Source organism: Limulus polyphemus, unplaced genomic scaffold (assembly GCF_000517525.1).
Source record: "Limulus polyphemus unplaced genomic scaffold, Limulus_polyphemus-2.1.2 Scaffold1106, whole genome shotgun sequence".
Taxonomy (NCBI): Eukaryota; Metazoa; Arthropoda; class Merostomata; order Xiphosura; family Limulidae; genus Limulus; species Limulus polyphemus.
Window position 1 is genome coordinate 136,416 of NW_013666716.1, and position 25,352 is coordinate 161,767.

At 33.4% G+C, this 25,352-nt stretch overlaps 1 protein-coding gene across 1 annotated transcript in view; it reads left to right on the plus strand.

Annotated features, from left to right (window-relative positions):
• The window catches only part of LOC106462159, a 36,834-nt gene extending 11,500 nt beyond the window's left edge, over positions 1–25,334 (plus strand). Inside the window, exons 3-8 of the mRNA XM_022389325.1 lie at positions 11,710–11,908; positions 12,629–12,818; positions 13,385–13,433; positions 21,960–22,162; positions 22,925–23,051; positions 23,913–25,334. Of these exons, the coding sequence (XP_022245033.1) occupies positions 11,710–11,908; positions 12,629–12,818; positions 13,385–13,433; positions 21,960–22,162; positions 22,925–23,051; positions 23,913–24,113 (969 nt within the window). The 3' untranslated portion in view covers positions 24,114–25,334. The remainder of the gene's footprint in view (positions 1–11,709; positions 11,909–12,628; positions 12,819–13,384; positions 13,434–21,959; positions 22,163–22,924; positions 23,052–23,912) is intronic.
• Positions 25,335–25,352: the final 18 nt, after the last annotated feature.

Here is a 25,352-nt window from a genome sequence, read left to right on the forward strand (position 1 = left end):
AAGTATGTTGTTGCAGAGTAATAGGCTTAGATAATATTTCTCTCAACCATTTTAAGTTACTTTTGTCAACAAAGTCACTGTTTATTAGGCCATTTTCACAGTAGGCTAGTGGTTCCCAAACTATGGGGTGACAAGAAAATGATTACAATTAGGCCTACTTTTTTTTTCCAGATTAACCCTATAATTACAGTTACCCCTGTACTGCTCATATCATGAGATTTTACTTTGTTACACTCAAAATTTGATTAAGCAATCTTACTATTAATGTATACCAATGAACTTAGCATTAAAATTTAGACTATAGTTCAAAGTTTGATATTATCTAAGTATTAATTCCTTTATTTCAAAAGAAACCTTAAAGAAAAGTTCTTAAACTTCAGTTCTACACACAACTTCAGTTAGTTACTTCAAAAAGTTTTAATGTTTGGACTTTGTAAGTCGAGAAAGACTTGACTAAACTAAACCTTCCATATGTAGAAAGAGTCTAGGTTAATTGCTCTGTTTTCTCCCAATGTCCCTTAAGAAACTTGAAATAAATTTCTTGGAACTCATGACGGATGCCAACCTCACTCTCTACACACACAATTGTGATTTCTTAGTCAATTATCCTTAGTTGAGCTAGGTGTTTGTAACCAATAGAAAGCTGAATTTTGAAATACTATTTCCCAACAGTTATTTTAAAATTGGCATGAAGAATTCCATAGAGAACTTGTGAAACACTTGGCATTGTTGCTGCTTGTGACCTTGCTAGCACTTTAGCATTATTTCTCACCTATAAATATGTTAGTTAGATAGACAATCAAATTTTATTTAGGTTTTAGTTTTATATTTTAGTTAATTATATGTTAGTTATGTTTAAAATATATAACAAACTGCTTCAGTTTAGGAGGCTTAGTGTAGTAGGCAAATGTCCCAACGTTCTCACGACACCTAAAGTGTCGCTGCCGAGGACATACTAAGAACACGTGTTGTCATGCGTCATGATAAGTAATAATGCTGAAATATAGGAAAATAAAATAAAACACCAAAAATAAACTTTTTGGGAAAAATTTAAAACTTACAATTAAGAATACAAACTAAGAACATTTTCAAGATAATTTGATGAAAAATTAAAATGTGTATATATTCTTTCTGTTTTCAATTTTAAACATTTCACTGCACAATACATTGATGATAATACTCAAAATATTCAGAGTCTGAATGCAAATAACTATAATACAAAAATAACAAATATTTAATTAAAATACTTAGTTATAACAATCTCATTCTTTGTGTACAAAATACTTGTAATCTTTAACAAAATCTTACCAATTTTTATGAAGATATGTTAAGAAAGCTGTTGAGATGTTGAGCTCTGCACTGTCTAATCTCAACATCACTTGTTTCAGAATCCACCAATTCTAAGCCACAACCTGCTAAAACTTTTAAGGAAATGATCTAGGTCATCATTCAAAATCACTTGAAACACGGGTTGGTTAATATGTTTGTGAACCAGTGATGTGGATGGGTGTTTAATAATCAGTTTTGTGCTGCTGCTCTTTTAGTTAAATATTGTTTATGTCCATAGGGGGAACCCAATCATCTTTCCATTGTAGCCAGACAAATGTGGTGTCCTCAAGCAAAGTCTAGAACATTACACTCAAGTGCATAAAGTTAGAAAATACATTAGCCTCACCTGCTAGACACTGTTTTTAGACATCAATAGTGTGCCATGCTATCCTGGAAGACACCTGACTGCCCTAGTATCTTCCATATTGCAGTGAGACAAGATTTTGTACCAGGCAGTGTTGTTACTGTTCCTGACATACTTTGTCTACTCACCGTTTGTATTACGTATCTCGTTCTAGCCATTGGTGACTCAAAGTAATGCTTCCTTGGACATATGTGACTCAGACTTGTACTTGACTAGACTATGAATGTCTAGAATATTCATGAGACCACCTCATTTATTATTGCAATGTCCTAACTGATCATTACCATCACAACCCATCTTTACCATCATCTGTTCAAATAAGTTGAAGTGCATCACCTCTAAGTTCTGTGTTGTCTAAGAAAGTACCCTTTATGATGATAGCTTATAAGCTTTACAGTGAGAATGAAAGTTTCTAATATTAATATCCCATATTTCTAGATTACCTACATTAATAATTATTGCTGTAATTAGAGTTGAATGTTTAAATCACTTAATCAATATAATCAATTATCCATAAGCATTGATTTCACCTATTAGTGTCACACAAAATATTCAACTAATCAAATTAATGTTTCAGATTATTACTATGTTTGATTATTCTAACTATCCAAGTCTCGTATGAGAATAATTGATTAGTTAAATGTAAATGATTAATGAGCCTAATGATTTATTGATTAGCAAATTCCACTAATCACCAGTTACACTTATTTTACATAGGGAAACTAAACCTTTCACATCCTGTTTATGAATACTTCAGGTAACAAAGTGCAAGATGGTAGTATAATAGTTTACCTGAAGTATACATGAATAATGATATATTGTTTTCTAGTTATAGCACTTTCTCAGCTGCAACATTCCATCATTGCTGAGCAGAAATGCTAGCTAGACCACTTAACTGCTCCATGCAAGGTTCTTGATGTACTATATACATATAAGCTCTTACTAGTGCCCCAAATATTGCCTGCAGAGTTATAATTCTAGCAAGCTGAGCTCCTTAACTTGGAATCTTGGAACAGAATTTAAACTTAATCATTTTTATGAACAGAAGTCAGAAAATATTAACCTGTGATCTGCCCAAGAAACACCATCAAGGTTTTGGACTCTGTGATTACTACCAAGCTTTGGTGTTACCATGACATGGTATCAAGCTTCTTGAAACTCTAGACCTCTTTGAATAAACTCCTGCTAAACCAGCAACAAAGCTAACTGACTTCAAGATTTACAAATTTGTCAGAAAAGGACACAAGCTGTCTTTTGGGCATTTTAGTCTGTGCACAGAATATCTCATAAGTGAAGAGAATGTATAATTTCAAATAGTAAAAGCAATATTTAGATTAACCCTCTCTAAACAGACAGGTCAAAAAGTGTATGTCATGATGTTTTAGAGTCACTTTCCAAACTTAATTAAACATCTTTATTATAATTGTATTTTAATAAAATTGACATCCCAATGTAGTTTATAATCCTAATTTTAATATTTATATATGTTTTTAATTTCTTAATTCAAAAGCAATATTTAAAATAAATGCCAAATATGCTTTTTTTGCTTCATATGGCATGTCTTTCTATCATATTGCTCCTATTATATTTTATTATGCCTACCATACAATGTGTATAGTGGTTAATGGACTAAAAACTCAAACTTCAGACAATTACAAGCTAGAATATAAAATAAAAACCTTGCATTTGTTTGATCTGCTGAGATATCAATATATTTTGCCTTTCCTGTAACTACATTCTTTTGAAACCTCTTATCTACTCATGCCTACTTCTCTTAAGTACATTTTTATAATCAGTAGAAAGAGCACATTCCAAACTCCATAAATCTGACTGGAAGGGGAACTTGTAATTTCAAAATGTTGAAGTCTACTGAGCAAGTCATTGCTCTGAAAAGAAGTTAATATATTTTTTTAACTCGCATATAACTTAGTTAGAAATCCAGATAAATTACAGTGGATTTGTATGCACCAGTGTAGTAATTTGATAATTTGTTGGTTTTCTAAAACTCATCTTTAAAATGTACACAAATTAATCTGTCCTCTCCCCCCCCCCTCCACTTGAGAGAATAAACAAGTACATTTAACCCTCTTACTACAGCTAGGTTAAATTACACATGTTACAACCTTTTAGAGAGTTACATTCAAAATTTAATTAAACTGCTTTATTATCATTGTACATGAATAAACTTGGCATCAAAACATAGTTAATGAACTAAATTTTAATATTATGTAAGTTTTAACATCGAGTTCACTAGCCAGGCTTGGAAGTTTTTGTTAAATTTTTTAATAGGCTGTGAATGTGGCTTTTTATTTTATTGGCTAAGGTTTTCCATTAATTTTTCCATGTAGTCTGAAACCATTTTACCAGAAAATATTAATTCAATCAGTAGCAAATAAACATTTCCCCAAGGTTGGGCCATATGACCTGCATATGAATAAAACCCTATAACCCATACGCTTTTGAAAGGTAGACCTTTCTCCTTCAAGGGCAAACTGCATATATATCTTGTTATGGTTCAAAGTATATTGATCCTTTCAAAGAAGAAATTACCAAAATATTTCAAGAAGGACCTAGTGATGATGCCAAAAAGATTAGTCCTGGAAGAATACATGAATACTTAGTCAATAAATATCCTCAGCATATTGATATTCCAGCCAAAAATGAGATATGTTTATTTATTTACTACCCCTCTGAGAAGTATGGAATTTAACATGAATTACTCATTATAATATAGATATTACTAAGGCAAAATATAATTTTATTGGGCTCACTTCCATCAAATCAGCTTACTAGCTTGCCATGTTCTGGGCGAGATAAATTTGATAGCAGTTCAATTGTCTCAACCCAACTGGATTCTCTCAACTGAATGGATGCTACATCATGAGATTTTCCATTGTATTTCAATCTAGGTTCGGGACACGGATGATTGATGCATTTACCACTCATTGGAACACTCAACTACAGGCATTTTGGTCTCTGTTACGTCACCTTCGGTGATGGATACATTCAGTCAGAACTGGATGAGATTGCTCTTCTATGCCTTCCCACTGATTCATCTGTTACCCAAGATTCTGGCTACATTTAGGTCAACTCCTTGTTGTGTTCTATTGGTAGCACTGGATTGGCCAGCTCAACCATGGTTTCCACTTCTTCAGTACCTTCAAGAGAGCCCACCTCTTTCTCTTCCTCTTTGGCCATCTCTGTTGAGGCAGCCACGATCTGACCTTGTACACCCAGCTATCCCGAAGCTCAAGCTTCTTGCATGGAGGTTATGTGGTCCATTTCTAGGCATTGGGGTTTAACTTCTAAAGTTGCCATGTATCTGTCTCCATCTTTGTGTAGTCACACAATGGACATTTATCAGAGCAAATGGCACAAGAGAAGATTGAACTCACTTTGTCCAGACATGCCAACCATAGCTCGTTTTTTGACCTGGCTCTCTCACAAGGGATTAGCATCTTCTACAATTGCCTTATATAAAGTAGCTTTATCCACTGCCTTTAGATACTCAAAGAAATGGAAATTATTTGAGTCCCCATCCGTTTTATAATTCCGGTTGCTTGATGTATGACACTGTTTACGTATGGTTGTGGTTGCTGAGTATATATAACATGGTCCATATGCCATAGCCACTATGTTTATGCTAAATTATGTTACAATATTTTTTTATCCACAACCTCCTAATTCCGAGAACGAGTTATGAACCTCATCTGTCCAGTTGAGGTTGTATACATACATAGTTACCTCTAATTACATTTTACAATGCATTACATCTCTTAGTACTAATAGCAGTTGTGCACATCTTCCTAATGCCAAGGACGAGTTATGGAACCTCATCTGTCCATTTGATGTTGTGTATGTTCATAGTGAATTCTGTTTTTATTTTACTATGCAATGTACCTCTCAGAACAACTTGTATTTCTATACATCCTCTTAATGCCGAGGACAAGTTATAAAACCTCGTCTATCCAGTGGAGTTGTGTATGTATCTGGTTCTGTCACCAAACAATATTAGGATAGTATCATGGAGTGAAGAAGAAATAATGCTGGTCAATAAAGTGCATTGATTGCCTTTATTTAGTGCTTTCACTGCAGCTGCAGTGAATGGGTTAATCAAAAATAAGTTCCAGGGTATCTTCAGAGAAGTTATGTGGAAACATATCCAGATAGAGGAATATATAGAATGCTCATTCTTTATTAAATTAATTATGTGTATGATGACAAGTTATATGAATATTACTTTATGGCAACATAAAGATGTACTGATTTTCTGATTCAAGTGAACATTTAGAAGCCAGAAAAAATTTTACATATGGTTTTCAACTGACATGCATTTTTGAAATCATCTTATGAAAAACATTTTGGTAAAAGCTTGTTCACAGGTCATTACATTGTATGTGGAAGTGTAGTGTTCCAATCATTGACAGAATTGTACTTCTCACACTTAGTTGCTGCTTACAAAGATTAATCTGCTACTCAGGCACATACATACATAACCAACATCATCTGATGATAGGCAATTGTTTTGCAAAATTCAAGCTGTTCTTCAGTCATAAAGTGATTGTCAAAAATCATCGTAATTAAATTGGTGGTGTAATACAACAAATGAAGGAAGAAATACTATTGAAGAACTGTCGATTATTTTTTATTGTACAATTATGTTCAAATGTCTGTACTACAAAGAGAGAGAGAGAAAACAACATAACATTCTGATAAGAAAGATTGAGTTGGTACAGTTCTATGTACACATTGCAGGTAGGAATTTTAGAATGATGACATACATCAGCTGCTGCTTCATGACTTTCATATTCTAATACAATCACATCACCACCAGATACTCAACACAAGTCTGGAGTGTGGTTTTGTCTATGTTTTAAGTATCAAACAATATTTACCCAAGTGTAAGGAGAGTGCACATCCAACCTGATAATGCCAGATGTTACTGGAATAGATTCTTGTTGTTTGGTATGTGATATCCTTCAAAGGTATTAAAATATTTTCTTTCATCCATATAAGCTCAGGATTGAAAGAGAAACATTAATTTCCATTTTGCCAAAGTTTGCAGTAAAGCATGTTTTTGGATGTGTAAATATTAGCAACAATAAAATCTTGCAAATTCAGTTAGTCACAGCTCTTCATGCTTATGTGGAGTGGATAATAGTTTCTGAATTTTATTGATAAATATTGTGTATTTGAAAACTTCCTTAGCCTCAATCCATTCTTAATACAAAACTCAAAGTTGAAGTGATTCAATGAAGCTTGCTCTACTGAAATGGTATAGTATGTTGAAGTTTTTGTAGTTGAATGCAGGGCTCGATTTTAAGCATATCTCCAGGTTGACAGAGGTTGTCCGAAAAAAATACATAGACTCTCAAAAAAGATCCAATTACATCAGTATTTATGTACAAAGACTAAAAAAGAGCCAGTTCAAGAATTTTTATATTTTTATATCATATTTATTTCTGAAAAGTATAATTAGTGTTTAGTTGCATCTTTATTCAACTAATTGTTGATGCATTATTACTTGGGAAGTTTCATTACATTGCAAAAAATAAGCCCAAACCATGCTAATATTACATAGTATCTTAAGGAAACAGTCAATGACCTGTAAAACATTTAAACAAGACAGCAATCTTGACCAAGTAAAGTACAGCCTGTAGTAAGACTAGACTTGCATTGAAACTCTAACACATACTACTTACTATACCATAATACGTACAAAGTGCCTAAGAGCTGCACATATACACACACACACATACACATCGCTGATATGTATTGTCATTCATACTCATAGTTTATCTTGACCTAAAGAGAGACAAAGCTAGCCTTATTTTATTTAATGTTGAAAATCTGAGTTTGATTTTGTAAATTAGATGATTTTAGTTCCTACCAGAAGTTTATCGGGAAGAAGTTGAGACAGCCTTGTTAATTTTATTGCTGTAAGTGGCTGTATTAGAAATTAATCTTCCTAACTTTTCATGTTATCTGTGTTAATTTTTGTTGCAAATTCCTAGCTGCCCATATATATATGTATGTATGTATACAAATATCATGCAATAGAAGGAATGGTAATGTAACTAACTAAGCTGTATCCACTGTATTGCATTACCATACATAGCCATTCACACTCAGTTGATTACCATACAAAATTTACGTTCATAAAGCTGCAAAGAGGTGAAGCTTGTCCATGATAGAATGTTTAGTGACTAAAAAAAAAGCAGAAGGAGATTCAGATGGAAAGGGTTTATAACAATTATATCAGTGGTAGTTAAAGTAGTGATGATGATGGAGATGGTGATTTTGATGAAATTGATAAAAATTGCAGATACGATGTACATGTAAAAAATATACAGTGTATACTAACAGGCTGCATCATTATATCTTTTGAACAGGTTAGAAGGAAGAAACAATATCATACAAAATTATTGTTGAAGAAATGTTTATATACTGTTAAAAAGTATGTCACTGAGCAATAAAACCTTTAGGAATCCACATATCAACAACCAAAAGGACTATGAGGAACCAAACTATCAAAAAGTAATATTCACTACAAAAATAGTAAAATCTAGAAATAACTTTTCTGATGTTCACCAAAAAACAAAAAGGTTATCTGTTTAATATCCATTTTACCCAACAGTGCATTTACTGGAGAAAAGTACAAACAGGCTAGCCAAAACACCGTTTTATATTTCTTAGATGTCTTTTGTTAATTATCATGTACCATTTATTATTGTTCTGAAAGAAAACATTTATCATAATATTTGAATAAGGTTTTAATGAGTTAAATGTAGCTCCAAGGAAATTAATATTGTACATTAATACAGTTGCCTTGTACAATTTACTTTTTACTAAAACTTTAAACTTGACAAATAATTTTTCAATCCTAGTTAAAACTAGTATCTTGTTTCTATGAAATCAGGGTGCATACAGGTCTTGAAAAGTCATGGAAAATTGACATTTGACAGTTTTTAAAAACTGGCATATCTGGTAACAAATGATCACAATTGCAAGGTAGCTTAACAGCTATTTAAGGATAGTCTGGCTGCATTCATGCTTTTTGATTAGTTGTCTTCCTTAAATCTGCTGACCTTGATATAGAGAACTTATAGAGTACAATTGTATGGACTAGTTTGAATATGTAAAGGATTTTACAGATTATGTGGTAGGAAAAATTGTGAAAATGTTTGGGAAGTGTACTTTCAATGATAATTGGGTGTTACATTCTAACAAATCTTTCAACGTCTCAATCGTGGGAGAAGCAGTATTGAAATCACACGTGAAAGGGGCTAAACACAGATCTTGAGCATAAGATCAATCAGAATAATATGCAAGTCCCAGAATTTATGTACAGAAACTCTGCGAAAGGTAGAAAAGAGGAAACAGGTGTGTCAAATGAATAGCCTAGGCCTAGTACAAAACATAACAAGATGGCAATAATGGAAGCATATGTGTCCAGAGAAAATTCAATAAAAGCAGAAATCATCTGGACCTTATATTCAGAAGAAAAATATCATTCATATCATTCTAGTAAAGGGTTTGCTAGATTATTTCATTAATGTTTCCTGATACCATTATTGTCAAGAAATTGGCATGCATTTGCTGATTTGGGATGGCACTCTATTTCTCCAACATTTTGAAGACTCAAGTAAATAAGGAAGCTGGCATGTGTTTCTGTTTGGCAAGAATCTGAATGAGAATATGAATACAAAGCCAATGGACATTCAGGGTAACTTGTAAATTATTTACTAGCCTTTTCATTAAGTTTTTAAAATATAAGAAATCTGTTCTTTTACATTATGTAAAGTCAATAGAATGTATATCTATATGAAATGGAAACATTTATCATTGTTACAATAATAATAAATAATAAATTTATAATTATTGCAATAAATATAATTCAGACTTTATTAAGGTCTAATACCATTTTCAATGCATATAAATATACATACTAGTACCAGTGGTAGTACATAGTGGGAAAATACTCCCAGTCATGCTGCAAGTAATAATTTACAAATCTAATAAGAAACAATATACATTATAAACAGGGAAGCTATAACCAGTCATTGATAATTCACCTTTTCTAATCTTCTATGTTGTAGTTCATCTATGGGGTGTTAATTCTCACTAGGTTGCCACAAGATATCTGACATCTCATTTCATGGGCCATGCCATAGCTGAACACTTGTTAAATAGTTTTTTCAAAGGCACTTGATATCTTGACAGGAGAAAAGTTTTGCTGGTAGGTGAATATTTTCTTTACTTATATACAGGCAAAAATTAATGGTGCTTCTGTGTTACATTGTTTTGTATATAACAATATGTATTGATAAATATTATGTAACAAAAAATTATGTGATTTTTTTGTTGTTATAGGTGTCCATGGATAGTTGTTCTGTTAACTGAAAATTCTTGGACCACCTACATAGTAACTGTATGGACACGGAGGACACCACCTTCCTAGATCATAGTGCATCCAACACAGAAATGGCAAAAGCAGACTGAAATCTAGACAAGTTTTTCAAAGCTCTTATTGAAGAAGAATTTAGAAATGTGACAAACTCTGAAATCTCTCCAATAAGTTTTTGTAAACACAGGTGGTTTGAGAACATTCCAGTTCCTGAAAGAGTTCTTCAAGTTCCTCCTAATTTGAGGTTATTTGTTACTGCTGTTCAAAATAAAAGGTTAAAGATCCAAATACTAGCTCTTATGGAATTGTTATGAAACAGATGTAAAATCTTTTGTTGGAGGTAAACATTCACATATTTATTTCATTTGCAAAGTAGATAGCATCTTTTTCTACCCTGTACCAAATAGACAGACCAAAGATGCACTTTTGGGCATATGACATGTTTAAGGTCATAAAATGACTTTTATATTGAGTTATTAAAAGTGATGTGCTGGGAAATCTTGGGCTTCCCAGAATTATAATTAGATTTAACTGATGAAAAGTACTTCATTGGAATATAGAAAGTTGACTTTGGATTTGTTGGGAAAGAGATGTGCTTGATGTTAAGGCTATGTACAAGAAAGTTCATTGTTGTAGTGAAAAAACTCCAGAAAACGTGTCCTGCAAAGTACCTGATGGTAAGGTCTTTGCAGTATTTTGAAGTTTCCGTGTCAGAGACCAGACAGAAATACATGAACTACTTGGACAATGAAAAAGCGAGGAAAGGAAAACTTGACTTAGATGAAAAAAAAAAAGAAAAGCTTCATGAATGAAACTGGTAACCATAAAAAAGAAGCGAAAACTGGAAAGTCATGCAGCGACCCTTGTTAAGTTGACAGACTCCTGTTCAGAGAGAACAGAATCTGTCCAAAGCATGAAAGAATTAAGAAATCTTGTGGCAAAGGGCAAGGGCAACAGCCACAGAAAATCTGTTATAGAAAAACTAGTAGAGGCATGGAGAATTGATACCGAAATAAATGACAAGCTGGATGAGTTGAAGTAGTGGTGAGGTTATATACCAAAGTTTGTGTATTGAAAGGTGATTGATTGTCTAAAAAATCTTCAGTGTAACTTGATAAATGTATATATTAAAATTCAGAATATGTTAGTCCCTATGATAATGATAAATTCAAATAAATTATGTATTTCAGAGTATTAAACGTGTTGTCATTTTATTAATAATGTTTAGAAAATACAAATTGGAAATGTGGAATTTTAGTTCATTTCATAAAAGAAATATGGTGATGGAATTTTTTCTCTTGAGGAGGTGTATGAAACATGTTTAGAAAAGAAATATAACAAAAATGCTATAAGTATGTAAGAAAATTAAATCATTAAAGCATCCTTCATTTAAATAGTGGTTGATGTAATACGATGTTGTTTTTTCAGTCTTGATTTTAATTCTCTATCTTGTTATACCTACTGATTTCTAAAGAATAACAGCACTATTTGCTATTCTAAGATATTTGTTTATAAAGGTTTTTCCCAGCTACATTTCACTTTAAGATGAAAAAAATAAGCTGTATCTTTGATTCATCTGTATCTAATTTTTTTTTGTTTGATTCACCAGAAAAGTGATTCAGAGGACTCTGGTAATGAAGAACCTACTGATTTTTATGAAACATTGCAAAACCGGCCAGGAGAAAAACCAAAAATTATTGTATCTGTCCTCAAAGTTGATCGGCTCGCAGACTGTATATCAGCATTAACAGCTCCAAAGCAGCTAGCAGCTATTCCTGAGGGTCTTGCTGAAAATCTTCCAGCAGAAGGTATGTACACACAAGTAATAGTTATAGAGGCAGGTACAATTAGTAACTCTTTCTCTTTTAAAAAACTAATACCTATAAACAAAGTAATCATTAATTTATGTTTTCTCAACTTTCTCTCTTTTTAAGTCTCTTGTATTCTTACAATCTTTCAGTTACTTCTATGCCACATTATTTACATTCTACACATACATGTTAGAATGTTTACTGAGTACTTACATTATATACATGTTCACATGCTTACTTAGTACTTGCATTGTACATATCATGTATGTTGGCATTAGTACTTGATAATATTTAGTGTTAAAATAAATGTACCTTATAGTGTTAAATAAATCTTTACTCTAATTCTGATGTATTGTTACATCAGTAAAAATTATGAAAAATTACACTTCATTAACTTAATCTATTTCACACTATAACAGTTGTTGTCACGCAATTTACTAAAGTAATATTTGAACCACTACTGTGTCTGTCATATTTCAGTTGGCCTGGTTAAAGGAAATATTGTGTGGTTGACATATTATTATATACAATTTTTTACTTTCACTCAAAAAATTAATATTTGGTCATTAAAAGAAATCATATACACTATAACAAATATTATAATGTGAAAATTTTGTTACAAAGATAAGTGTAAATTTATTTCATTCATTCACAAGAGAAAATGTTCAAGAAATAAGACTTTGACAATGTTATTAACTTGATTTAAATTTTTGGTAGTATTATCATTAGTGTTTTCATACCTGGATGACCTGTCTTTGTGGAGTTGTGGTCAAGTTTGTAAACGGTGGAACCAGTTATTAGAAACAGAAACTAATGATGATCAGTGGTATCGTGCTGTCAGAAGACGTTGGCCACTATTTCTTGCAATGTTCAGAGGGTCTCGCTGGAGAACATTGTACACAAAACTGTAAGCTTTTTACAGCAAACATAGAGAATTTTTTTATTAGTGTTTTTCTTTTGTTCTATATTTTGTTTTGTAGTAAATATATTTTAAGATTATAAACATTTTGTTGCAAGGTATAAAAATGACAAAAAATAATAATAGAAGGTTTAAATTACACTTAGATTCTACAAACTTTATAACATTAATTCAGGTGATAAATATTATTGAATTATGTGATTATTTCGTTTCTGAAAGAAATAGTACTCTTATTATTATTTCGTACATCAATCACGTGAGGTAAATTTGTGTATATGTGTGTGTTAATAATAGAAGTATTAACATACTTTAGTTTGGAATTTGGAAAATGACTTGTTAAATATTTTACATATCTTAACCCTATGTGCATGGCTGGAAGCCAAGGTCAAAGTGTGCATGTCACAACCTTTTCTATGTATATTCAAAATTTAATTAAACTACTTCAGTATCAGAGTGTATCAGTAAACTTGGCATGATAATGTAGTTTATAATTCAAATTTTAATATTATATAAGATTTAATTTCTTAATTTAAATTGATTTTTTTTTTTTAAAGAGTAGAAAGTACACCTTGTCTTCTTTGTTTACACCAGATGGCAGAACAGGTAAGTTATTCTTAAACTATGTGGAGTTTTCTATCTAGGCATTTGAAATAGGAATTTTCTGTTTAGACAATTAGAAATAGTATTCCAGAAGAAGACTTCAGTAAAAGTTGTTGCTTTTGTTATACACTAAAATAACAGTACTTGTTTGTCTTTCCTATTTGTGTTATTGATGCTTTTTGAATATAAGTAAACTTTTAAACTTTAATTTTTATTTAAAATATACATTAAAAAAAACAGTTGTGGGATTATCCAAAGCAAAAAAATATACATTTGGTTAGAGGTAAGTATGACAAACCATAATGAAAGCTATGAAATCAAATTTGGAAAATGACTAGTCAAATAATTTACATAATTTAACCCAAAGTCTGCATTTCACAACCTTTGTCAGTTATATTTAAAATTCTGACACGTTATCTTACCTCACAGAGAGCTTTCTTGACTTATACTGCCCTCTATTGGTGCAAATTTTCACTTGCTACTAGCCTTGATACTTCCACTTATTTCTGCATACTAATATGCAAAAGATTATGCAGCAATCCTCCACCAATAGGAGTGTGACTCTACTCCTATCGTAACTATTGCCTCTAATCTTGCAGCTGTTAACCACTTCTCAATTGGCATTCTTCTTGATTAGATGTGTTTTTGCTTGTGGTTTGATTCACTTATCCACAAGTTTTTACTTTCTTAGTTTTCCTACTTCAGTTACATTGTTATTTTCATTTTCTTTTGTGGGGAATTATGAATTATTTTATTTATCTTCTTTTTCAATTTTGTCAGTTAATCACTCACAGTTTTAGGTGGTCACGACTCCAACTGCTGTTACTGCTTCAGCGGAATTACAGACCACGTCTAATGGGTCAAAACCACAATTCTCGGCCTGTGAAGTGACGACTGTGGTGTGTTGGGAGTTGACCAATTTCATGCAATAATCAGAACAAACTAATGATTGTCCTATCAAACCTCCTCAGGGTTTCAGTGATCAAAAAGTTTTGAATTGGACAGTCAATATGCCTCTCAGTCACATGTTGTTTCAGGGACTTTCCCAGACCTCTTACCCCTTTACTGGATTTGATTATTCATGTATGTTTTTTCCTTATCTTCCTTTCCTAGGGTTCCTCCCCTGCCATTCTCAGAGATAAGCCTTTGAGTTATTATTTCATGTGGGGAGCATTAGCATTTGGGGATCAGTATGCCTCGACCCCCACGTACTGATGATGATCGTGCTTTTGATTATCATCATTATAACACCTCTTATTTGGACTCACATTGTTTGGTATCATTTCTCCCTTAGTGGGGATCAGACCCCAATAAGTTGATTACCTTTTCCCATATTCATCTTACTCTGACCACCCTTCTCAGGTCAGGGCTGATAGGGGTAAAACTCCTTTAATTTGCTCACATTTAGCTGTCCATGGTGGTCGATCCCTGGGTTCTGAAAGTCATTTCAGTAAGTCTGGTCCTTTACTTCTATTCATCTCCCCTCATTGTCTCGCAGTCCTGTTTCCTTCCCTCCTCCTTAGGATCCCATTTTTTGCCCACCTGATTCATTCCAAGGACTTTCATTTCCATCATTATATGGACATCTATCTGGTAGCTTCTTGCCTTCTCGCAAGATGACTTGGTCCTACATTCCCAGTTTCTTCTCCAGGATGCTGTCATGGTAGATTGGCTTGTCAATATGAAGAAGTATTTTCTCACACCCACAAAAGTTTTGGTTCACCTCAGGGTGTTTTTCAACTCCCATCTCCATTGGGCCCTACCTGCTCCACTTGAATTGTGAGCTGTGGAATGTATTGCATGCAGTATCTCATCCTCTCCTTCTCCAACAGCACAAGAGGTTCTGTCTCTCTCTTTTGGGGATGTGGACTTCTCTTGAAGCCCTCATTCCTCTTGGTTGCACCCTCACTCATTATTGTCAGTGGGTTTTGATAGACCAATGGAACCTTCTTTGGGATATCTTATATGCCATCTTATCCTTCCTTCTCCCTTACAGACTGACTTCAACTGGTGAATGGATCAGAACAGTACTGCTATCGATGTTCCTCATCCTGAATGCTTCTCTTTCCATTTGGGGGTATATCTTGACACCCAGGAGGTTTCAAGGCAATGGTCTCTTTCCATGTCCTCTCTCCATGTGAATTTCTTGGAACTTCGTGCTGTTCATTGGGCTTTTCTTCATTTCGTGTGGGCTGTTTGGTGCTCATTGGTGATGGTCCACTCTGACATTTTGTGGTATCCTCATACGTCACCGGGCAAGGGGCACTTGGTCGACACACCTCTGTTGTCAAACACTGGATCTTCTATATTGGTACTACTGCCATCACCTCACTTTGTTGGCATGTTATCATTTGAGTGCCCTGAATCTGGTCACAGATTGGTTATCCCATCTTGATTTTCCCTATGAAGTGGTCTTTGGATCCTCATGTTTTTCGGGTTTTGGGTGTCCAAGATTTGGTGTTTTTGCCACTCTTCTCAATACACCGCTTCCCCAATTTTGGTCTCCTGTTCCTCATCCTCTGGAGGGAGCAGTCGATGCTCTCATTCAGGATTGGTTGGGTTGGTACCTATGTACATATCCTCCTTTTCATTTCCTCCCAAGTGTCCTTACCATACATGAAAACACTCCATGTAGTGTTCTGTTGGTGACTCCATATTGGCAGACTCACACGTAGGTACATTGTAGCACCAGTTTTCTGTGTCACCTCCCTTTTCTCTTGCTTTATCTCAGATACTCCTCCATCAGCCCCACTCCAGCCTGCATCATTCATCTGTATCTTCACTCTGCCTTCATGCATGGCTTTGCCCAGTCCCTTGCTTGAAGGGCTAGACATTTGTATGTAGCTTCCTTCATTTCCCATCCTGTTCCTCCTTCCTCCCTGGCAGTTTACCAATGTAAGTGGTACACATACCGCTGTTGCTGTTTGCCTGTCTGCAGGGGTTATTGTCCTTCCCATCTTACTGTTCCTCATATACCATCCTTCTTCCCTTGAGTTTATGAATGGGGCTTTTTGGTTTCCTCTGTTGTAGACTATAGAGTAATGTTATCTAAGATTTACCAAATGTGCTTGTGTTTCCCAGTTGTCAGTATTATCCAGGTTGTTTCGTACCTTCCACTTTTCTCGTCCACCCCGACCTCCTTCCCTGTTTAGCACCTCAGTATGGTCCTACATTTGTATTTTTGTTTTTGTGTTCATTATATCACATTTCCTTGAAGTCCGTGTTCCTGCTCTTGCTGGTGTGAGAACGTTGTCATTCTGATGTGTTCGCAATTGTTGTTCACTCCATTTTGTTTCATAGTTCTTGTGTTCTTCTTTTTTCTGATTGTTCCTTTATGCTCAAGACTTTGGCTTCTTGATAGGGTAATTCTACCTTACATCCTTTTCCCTTCACTCCATTTCCCAACTTTATGACCATTCCAATCCCACTTACATCCTTTGTCTAGTCAGGGCTCTCTGATGGTATATGATACATACTGCTCCCTTCTGTGGTTTCAGTGTTTGTTTGTTTATTTTATAGAATTCTCACCTCTCCCATTACCCTTATGGGTTAAATTTGCCAGTTCATTTGCCCATTGTTTTCTTCCCTTTTTTCTGATATTTGTCACCTTTTTCTTATTTTCTTCCCATAAACTCCATCATCTTACCATGTCACTGGCTACACCTTTCCATTTTCCCTTGGAGAACATCATCAGTGCTATAACAGTTTATCTGTGGGTGGTAAGTACTCCATTCATTTTCTCTGCAGGGGCCCTTATCCCATGTTTGGATTGCACTCTGTGGTGAGTGTTGCCAGTCTTAAATCTGCACTGATCATATTGTGCTAGATGATTATGAGGTTGAGGCTCCTACCTCGGGCCTGATGTACAATTCCAGATACCACCAGGTGTTGGTTGATCGACTCCATCAACATGTTTTCTGTGCTTTCAAAATATAGTCATAACATATATCCAAGTCATATCATGCTCACCATTGAGATGGGGTGTTCCGCAGGACCATTCGTAGGTATGTTTGTCCCGAACCATACGGTCATGGACTAACATGAGTAAAGCAAACAGGAATCACTGCCCATTTCTGATGATCCATGGCATTTGATGCTCATTCTACCGTGGACCTGATGTACTATTCCAGATGGCTCCAGGTGTTGGATGATGCACTCCATCATATATTGCAGTTTGCTCCTCCAGCTGAGGCACCCTCCTTCCTACTGCCCACTGGATGTCAGTTCCCAGTGGATCTGGTTTTGATTGTAGCTGGACGAGACCCATGAATTACTGCAGGTTTAAGGTTGGTTTCCTTCCTTCCTTCTACTACGGACTGTACTAAGAATGAACACCCACCTGGGCCCCACAACTTCTTACCGTCCACTGGATCTCTGTTTCATGTGGATCTGATGTTGGTTGTATGGGAGGTGCACACCTGTGGAGGCAATTTCTTGGTACGGAAGCTGCTCTTTCCTGTCAGTACTTGTTGTTGAGGTGAACGGTAGAGGACACTCTTCCTACTGCAAAACTGATGTACAATTCCAGATAGCTCCAGGTATTGGTTGAAGTCGAATACCCCTTTATGGTCTGTCATGTCCTAGCTACTCTACACCAGTGGGTCCTGTTATTTATGTAACTTTTCTTTGGGGTCCCTCCTTTGTTCCACCCCCTTAGCGACATATTACTAGCAGATGAAAATTATACCTGGCTTAGAAGTGGTGCAGTCTCCCACAGGTGTGTTATTTTTAGTTCCTTTTCACACCCTATGGTTTTCCTTTAGGCACTTCCTCAAGGGGATCATCTTCTCACCAACCTTCCACATGTTCAGTGTGTGATCCTAGCTTTTTGTGAGAAGAGATAAGTTATCATATCGGAAGTTAACATTTTCTAAAATTGAAAATGTATTTCCAATAGATACTTTCCTCCTCTCACATTTCCCACATGTCTTGCCCACTTCCGGTGTGGTGTGATCTGACCGATCTTGAAATGATTAACTCTAACTATGAGCTTAGTTCCAGAGACCGACCTCATAATCATTTTGTACTTGTTATAGTTTTCATGCTATAACTTTTAATACAGTAAGCGTATCTTCACAAAATTTTGCGGATTATTAGTAAACATTACAAGGCTTTCATACACAAAATATCAGGTTTTTTTTATTAAGCTTTGACGTTTTTTAAGCAATGATTTGCCTGTGCATTTTTTCTTTTCAAATGTTGGCTGTCCAACATGCAGAGTAATTTTGATTTTAAGATTAAAAATACTTTTATGCATCAGAAAATTGTCAAATTTCACATGCAAAATTTTTATAAACTCCAGATAATCATTAAATGCTTCTGTTTAGAAAAGAAATCATATTTTATCTCTTATTTTCATTATTGTTTCTCTGTGTGGGTTTGGTTGATTTTACCGAACTCATAACCACCATGAAAAATTAGGAAATTGGTATAAATTATGCTTTTATTCATTCTAGAATGACTACAAATTATAACAAGAAACCACAAATGCTTAGTCTAAATAGCTTAAATCTTATAACATTATACATTATATAAATATTTATTTTATTGACCTTTCAGCAGCATCTGACTAACTTTACAGAAGTTGAATGACATGGTGCACATGCACTCTTGTTACTGTATCCAATAATATAAAACTAGCTTTTACAAAGTAACCTGTCGTGGCTGTGTTCTATTGGACCAGTATTTTGCAAAATATATAGTCACATTTCAGTTGTAATACATTATATATATGTATATATAGATTAATAATATTTACAATTAAGTTCTTAAATTTCATTTATTTTTCTTAAAACATAGAAGAGTAAATATAGAAGTATAGCTAAGAATTGTCTCTTCTAGTTACAAACTTTGTACTCATTTGCCATAAGTTGCTAAGTCTTATCAAATTTCACAGTGGAGAATATAAAACAAAAGTTTTTTAAGTTTTATATATGCATTTTAAAATAACAAAAATATCATAACTTACTATTTGAGTACCACAGAATTCCACTATAATTTATCAGGCTTAGTAACTAAATTGTATTTGGGTAAAAAAAATATTTTTTGAACTCAATAATGTTTTACCTTACCATGTAACACTTCTTCACTCCAAACTGCCTATTTTAGGTATTCTTTCCACCCCTATTTGAGCTTTAGAGTTTTAGTACAAATTACGTGTCTACAGAACTTATTAATTTCAGTGGAGTCAAAATATGGATTTGTATCTTGAGAAAATAATGTAGATACTATTTCCAGTTTTGTTTAGAGTTCTTAGTTGTAGGCTTGAAAATATAATCTTTGCATTTTGATTCAACTTGTTTCTGTACTTCTCTGATGATCACTATTCCCACTTTTTAAATTAACAATTTTTATTAATCTTGTATCTGAAGTTTTTTTATACCCATTTATGGAGAATAAATTTTAAGTTACATACATGCATATGTGTTCAATTGAATGTTACATGTTTTACTGTTGCATTAGCTTTTTTTTCACCAAACCATGACACTAAACTTATTCAAAACATATAACAAATGTAGAACAAAGAATAAACATATATACTGGTATGCAACTACAACAAACAAAATGTAAAGTTGTTCTCAAAGGACCCTCTTGAATGCAAAGATTATATCATCACAGATTTAATGACTGGCTTCCATCAGTGTCACAGTGTAATGTAACAAAAGATGAGTAGCAACAAAGCAATCTCATCGAAACAGAGTAGTGTTTCTTCTAAGACAATACAACACAGATTAATGCAATGTAAAAAGATGCAGTAACATGCTTACCTTATTAGGTCTACATGTCACATATATATTTTCTTCATTCAGCAGTCTGCTGTACATAAGTGTTTGCTAGAATAAGATAACAAATAACTCATGGAAAATAGACAACAGCAAAACACTTAGCGTAATTCATCAGTTATTCACAACATTTACAACTACTACATTAACACCAACTACTTAAAAATAGCTATATGAAATAGTGCTACATGCTAAATACTAAATATGCACTCACGTTTTCAGCTAAGTATAAGAAACAGTAGAAAAAATCACCACCATTGTCTGAATAGGGAAATCTACTATGGTAATCATCCAATGTTAAAGACTTGCTGGAATATTGTCACAGAAATTCACATAGAGACATCAGACTCAAGTAATGATGAACAGTAGCGATTTGAGTAACAATATGCAACAGCAAAATCAGGTACCTTTCATGTGGCAGTTTCCAATGAATGTGCCAGAAGGTGTTTGAGATGTAATTTATGTTAACTTATGTGCAAGCTAAGAAAACACCAGATTTGTTGATGGTGGAAAGTGAAAGACTTAGAAAATTTTGAAGCATGACAAACGTAAGGAAGTTGAATTAAGTTTAACATTAATTTTCAGTTTTTTGCAAAATTCCTGTGTGGTCTCACACCACAGTAGATATCACTTACAATAATTTTGTAGTGGAGTCATAATAGGGTCTTTTAGCTTTAGCAAACTATCAACAGTAGATCTCCAGCTTTGTTTGCTTACTTTTTTGTGATCCCTATATGTAGGTTTTAAATTCTTAATTTTTAAATATCTTTTATGTTAGTTTTTAAATGCACAGGATTGGGCTAATATATGCCTAGAGTATGATACAACCCCCACTAAACACATACAATTTTACCAGTAGAAATGAAGCTTTTTCAAATAAAAAAAAATATGTCTAAAACAATGCTTTAAATAAAGCTTTATGTCTTTTGAAGTAAATGTTTACTAAACCAGGAGGTTTTGTGCCTGAGGTTTCGTGTAAACATGTTTAACATGCACTGAGTACAAAGCAGCCACTCAGAACATCATCTTCTCTATTAAGTATTTATAACCATGTAAATCAACTTTCAGTGAAAAATAATTAACTTTTAAATAGGTCATGACAAAATACTAAACCAATTTTGCTGTAGGCTTGTGAACTAATCATATGAACAAATGAGCAAATTTGGATTTTGTCTAACAAGTGAAATCACTTATTTTGCTTAATATCAATGTTTGAGTGCTTTTAACTATTGAATAGGAAGGTTTTGAGTGTTGTTTCAAAAATAAGTCTGCTTTTTAAGATGGTTTTTGCCTAAATGTTCTCTTACAGTTTTGAGTAAATTCCTGTGTAACCCTCCCATTATGAACTACTATTGTGGTTCATGATAATGACCACATTTTTCATGCACAAAAATTATCTAGTACCTTCAACTGTAACAGTTGACTGCTTGCTGTTTGGAATATTTATGAAAAAAATTGTGACTTGCTAATACTTTTATTCACAATCAAAAGGAAATAATTTGAAGTTCAAATGCTATCTGTTAATTAACCCCAAAGATTTAATAGTTCATCAATAACAAGCCCTTCATCTGTTCACTTAAAAGTTTTGAAATATATGTATATAGGGTGTTTGGTAAGGTTTCACCTTAATAAGATTAAAAAAAATATATCTTTAACTCTTGAAAAAAGAAAAAACAATTCTTAAGCATTCTAAAATTTTCTTGCACCTATAATTTATTGACTAATTCAGAAGTTATATATGTAACAGATTCAACAGACTCCTGGAGATGATTCCTGGCGAGCCAAACGATTAAGAAATGAATTGAAATCTCTTCAATCTGATCCTCCAGAAGGGATAGAAGCAACTCCTCTAGATCGAATGTGCTGTCACTGGCAAGCTTCTATCTCAGGTCCAACTGAGAGTCCTTATGAGGGTGGCTCTTTTTTCTTATATTTACAAATACCAAGCAGGTAATAAAGTTTTGGTATTATATATACTATATGAAATCCTTATAGTATTTGATATATGTATATTCATACTTTAGTAATGACATTTTTTAACACAAAGAGAATTAAAAATAGAACATTTAGTGGCCAACGCTTCATACATTTGCTTCTATTCTGGACCAAAAGCCTTCTATACTTGCATCATAAAATTCCATTTCTAAATTTTGTAATTCTTTGTTCTCACCACATTGTGTAACCTTTACTTGTAATTTAGTTGATTAGTTATTATCAGACTTTACTACTGCACCCAGTTTTAAATTTTTCTAATATCTGATAATATAAATTCCCTCATGTAGGGGCCTGGCATGGCCATGTGGTTAGGGTGCTCGACTCGCAATCACAGCAAACATGCTCACTCTTTCAGCCGTGGCGGCATTATAGTGTGACAGTCAATCCCACTATTCATTGGTAAAAGAGTTGGCAGTGGGTGGTGATGACAAGCTGCCTTCTCTCTAGTATTACACTGCTACATTTGGGACAGCTAGTGCAGATAGCCTTCGTGTAGCTTTGTGTGGAAATCCATAACGTAACCATCATGTAGTACAGTTTTTAGTTAGATTTTGTAGCAAAATATTTGTTTTTTTGCATTAAAAATTTTTGCAATTTTTTCCCTTATTGGAGAAGCTGAATATATTACTATTTCAATTTTGTGAAAAAATATATTTTCTGATCTGTTGAAAGTTGTAGAATAGTTTTGGTCTTTAAGATTATTATAAATGTTTATAGTTATCCAATGGAGCCTCCTGTAGTTCGATTTGTCACTAAGGTTTTTCACCCTAATGTGAGTCGCCATGGAGATATTGGATTAGATTCAATTACACACAACTGGAGTCTTGCTCTAACAATTTCGAAGGTGGGTTCTCATAAATCCAAACTTAGAACACATAGCTCTGTATCACTTGTTATTTATTGTGAATGAGGAATAAGTAGTTAATGTTTTTTATGGGAAAAATTGTGTAAAATAGAGTTGTGGCTCAGCATCAAAGACAAAAGATGAGCCAATTTGTTATCATAATGAATATATCCTTGGTAGTATTATGATTCTGTATTTATTAATATAGTTTGGTTGATATGATTATCATTTTATAACTTTAGATAATTTTCAGACATAGCAATGGTTTGTGTATCTCGGTACACTGATTTATTTTAGTCAAGCGATAATTATGTAAACATAATAAATTCAATTTTTCAGTTACTATTGGTTTGAGAAGGAATATTTTTGTAAAGTGGCAGAATGTGTTGTGTAATGATTCATGTAAACAGCATGTGTACAGAGTAATCTTTAAGATCTCCACTGTTAGATTTTTAGTAATATAAAACATTATGTTTATGCACAACATAAAGTATATTTAATACAATGGCCATATTTAATTAATATATTTCACTTATTACTGTGAATGCTTGAGTCTAGCTAAACTAACACCTTTCTGTAGTTCTTGCATATTATTATATTTGTTTAATATATAATTTGTCTATCATCATCATCATCATAATTTGTTAGAGAAAAAAGGGGATTTCATGTGTTTTGAACACTAGATGAAAACTGTAGTGTCAATATGATTTTGCTAAACTAACCATACATCCATTTTACATAATGTATGATCATATCAAAAATGCCTTGTGGTATATCAAATTATATTAGGAATTAAAGGATTATTTAAGTCTTTAAAAATTTACCAGAAACTAGTCTTTTTTTTGTAACTTTTTTTTTCAGGTTCTAATTAGCATTCAGTCTCTTTTAACTGACCCTTATTGTCACGTGTGTATGGAACCAGAGGTTGGGAAGCTTTACACTGAAGATAGAAAAACATTTGAAAGAACTGCACGCCTTTGGACAGTAAAGTATGCAATGCATAACAGATTGGCACCTTCTGGGGAGGCTGATGCTTATGCTCGAGCACTAGAAAGTGGGTGAAATATTGTAAACAAGCCAATAAACAATTGTTACTTACTAGTCATAGAATGAAAGGTCCCTTTGTTCATAGAGCAACTAGCCAGTGCCGAGATGATGGGTAGGCTCAGCAGCAGAATTAAAAACTATAGAAGTTTGTTTGAGACTGAAGGAGAACACAGGAATTGTGCCTTCTGGAAGGTACTAAGTGTATCTGAACCTACAATCTTGTCTTTAGAAATTCAAAGCTACATATAATCGTGTCAGGAACACATATCTCTTCTAATTCTGTTGTTTGAATTTATGACAAAGTTCTTGATTATACCATCATTACACTTATGGTTATCTGTATACTGATTAAAATTTTCTGTTTATTTTTACATTTGCTGAAACTGAAATCATTGGCTGATGTCAACCATCTCTTATGGGCAAGAACTTGTTTATATACTCTCTTCAGTTATTCTCTGAAGATAGGTGCTACAAATGTTTAGTTGGCCTATAAAAAACTTAAGAAAAAATGTCTGAACTCAAGTTGTTTTTTAAAAAGTTTTGTAAATAATTTTTAAGCTATAGGAATGCTCAGACTTTGGAAATGTTATGTTTTTTTTTGATAATCTTTGCATGAACTGATGATGTTTTTCTTATGTTGAATTAGTTTTGAAGTCAAAAATTACATATAGATGTATAAACTATAAGACTACTTGGATCTGTTAATGACCTATATATACATTGATATAAAAGGTCCTTACATAAGATAACATTCAAACCTCTTGTAAGGCATTAATCTATAGTAATAAATAATCAGATTCACATTTCTTTCATCTTTATGCTCTTGTACTTGATAGAAATATTTTGATCACAAAAGTTTAAGTACTGCCTTAAGGGTTAAAATTCAGTTGAGAAAGTAAGTTGAAAGAAAGGTGGTAGAATGAAAAAATAATAATATGTTTCTTTGGATTTCTAATTTTATTAAAAACTTCCTTTCTCGAGTTACAAAAAAATAACATTTCTAGGCCTGATATAACATTTTAAGTGGAATATTTATTGTGTTACCATCATTGTATATTTATTACCTGAGAATATTAAGTTAGAAATACTTGTTTTCTACTGTGTTTACCTTGTGAGAACATGTGTTTGAGGAAGAGTTAATTGATCGGGTGTTTAGCAAAGAAATCTTGCATAAACCCCCCACCTGGTACTGAGAAAAAGGAAGCCGTGCTGTTGTTGATATATATATATATATATATATATATATATATATAT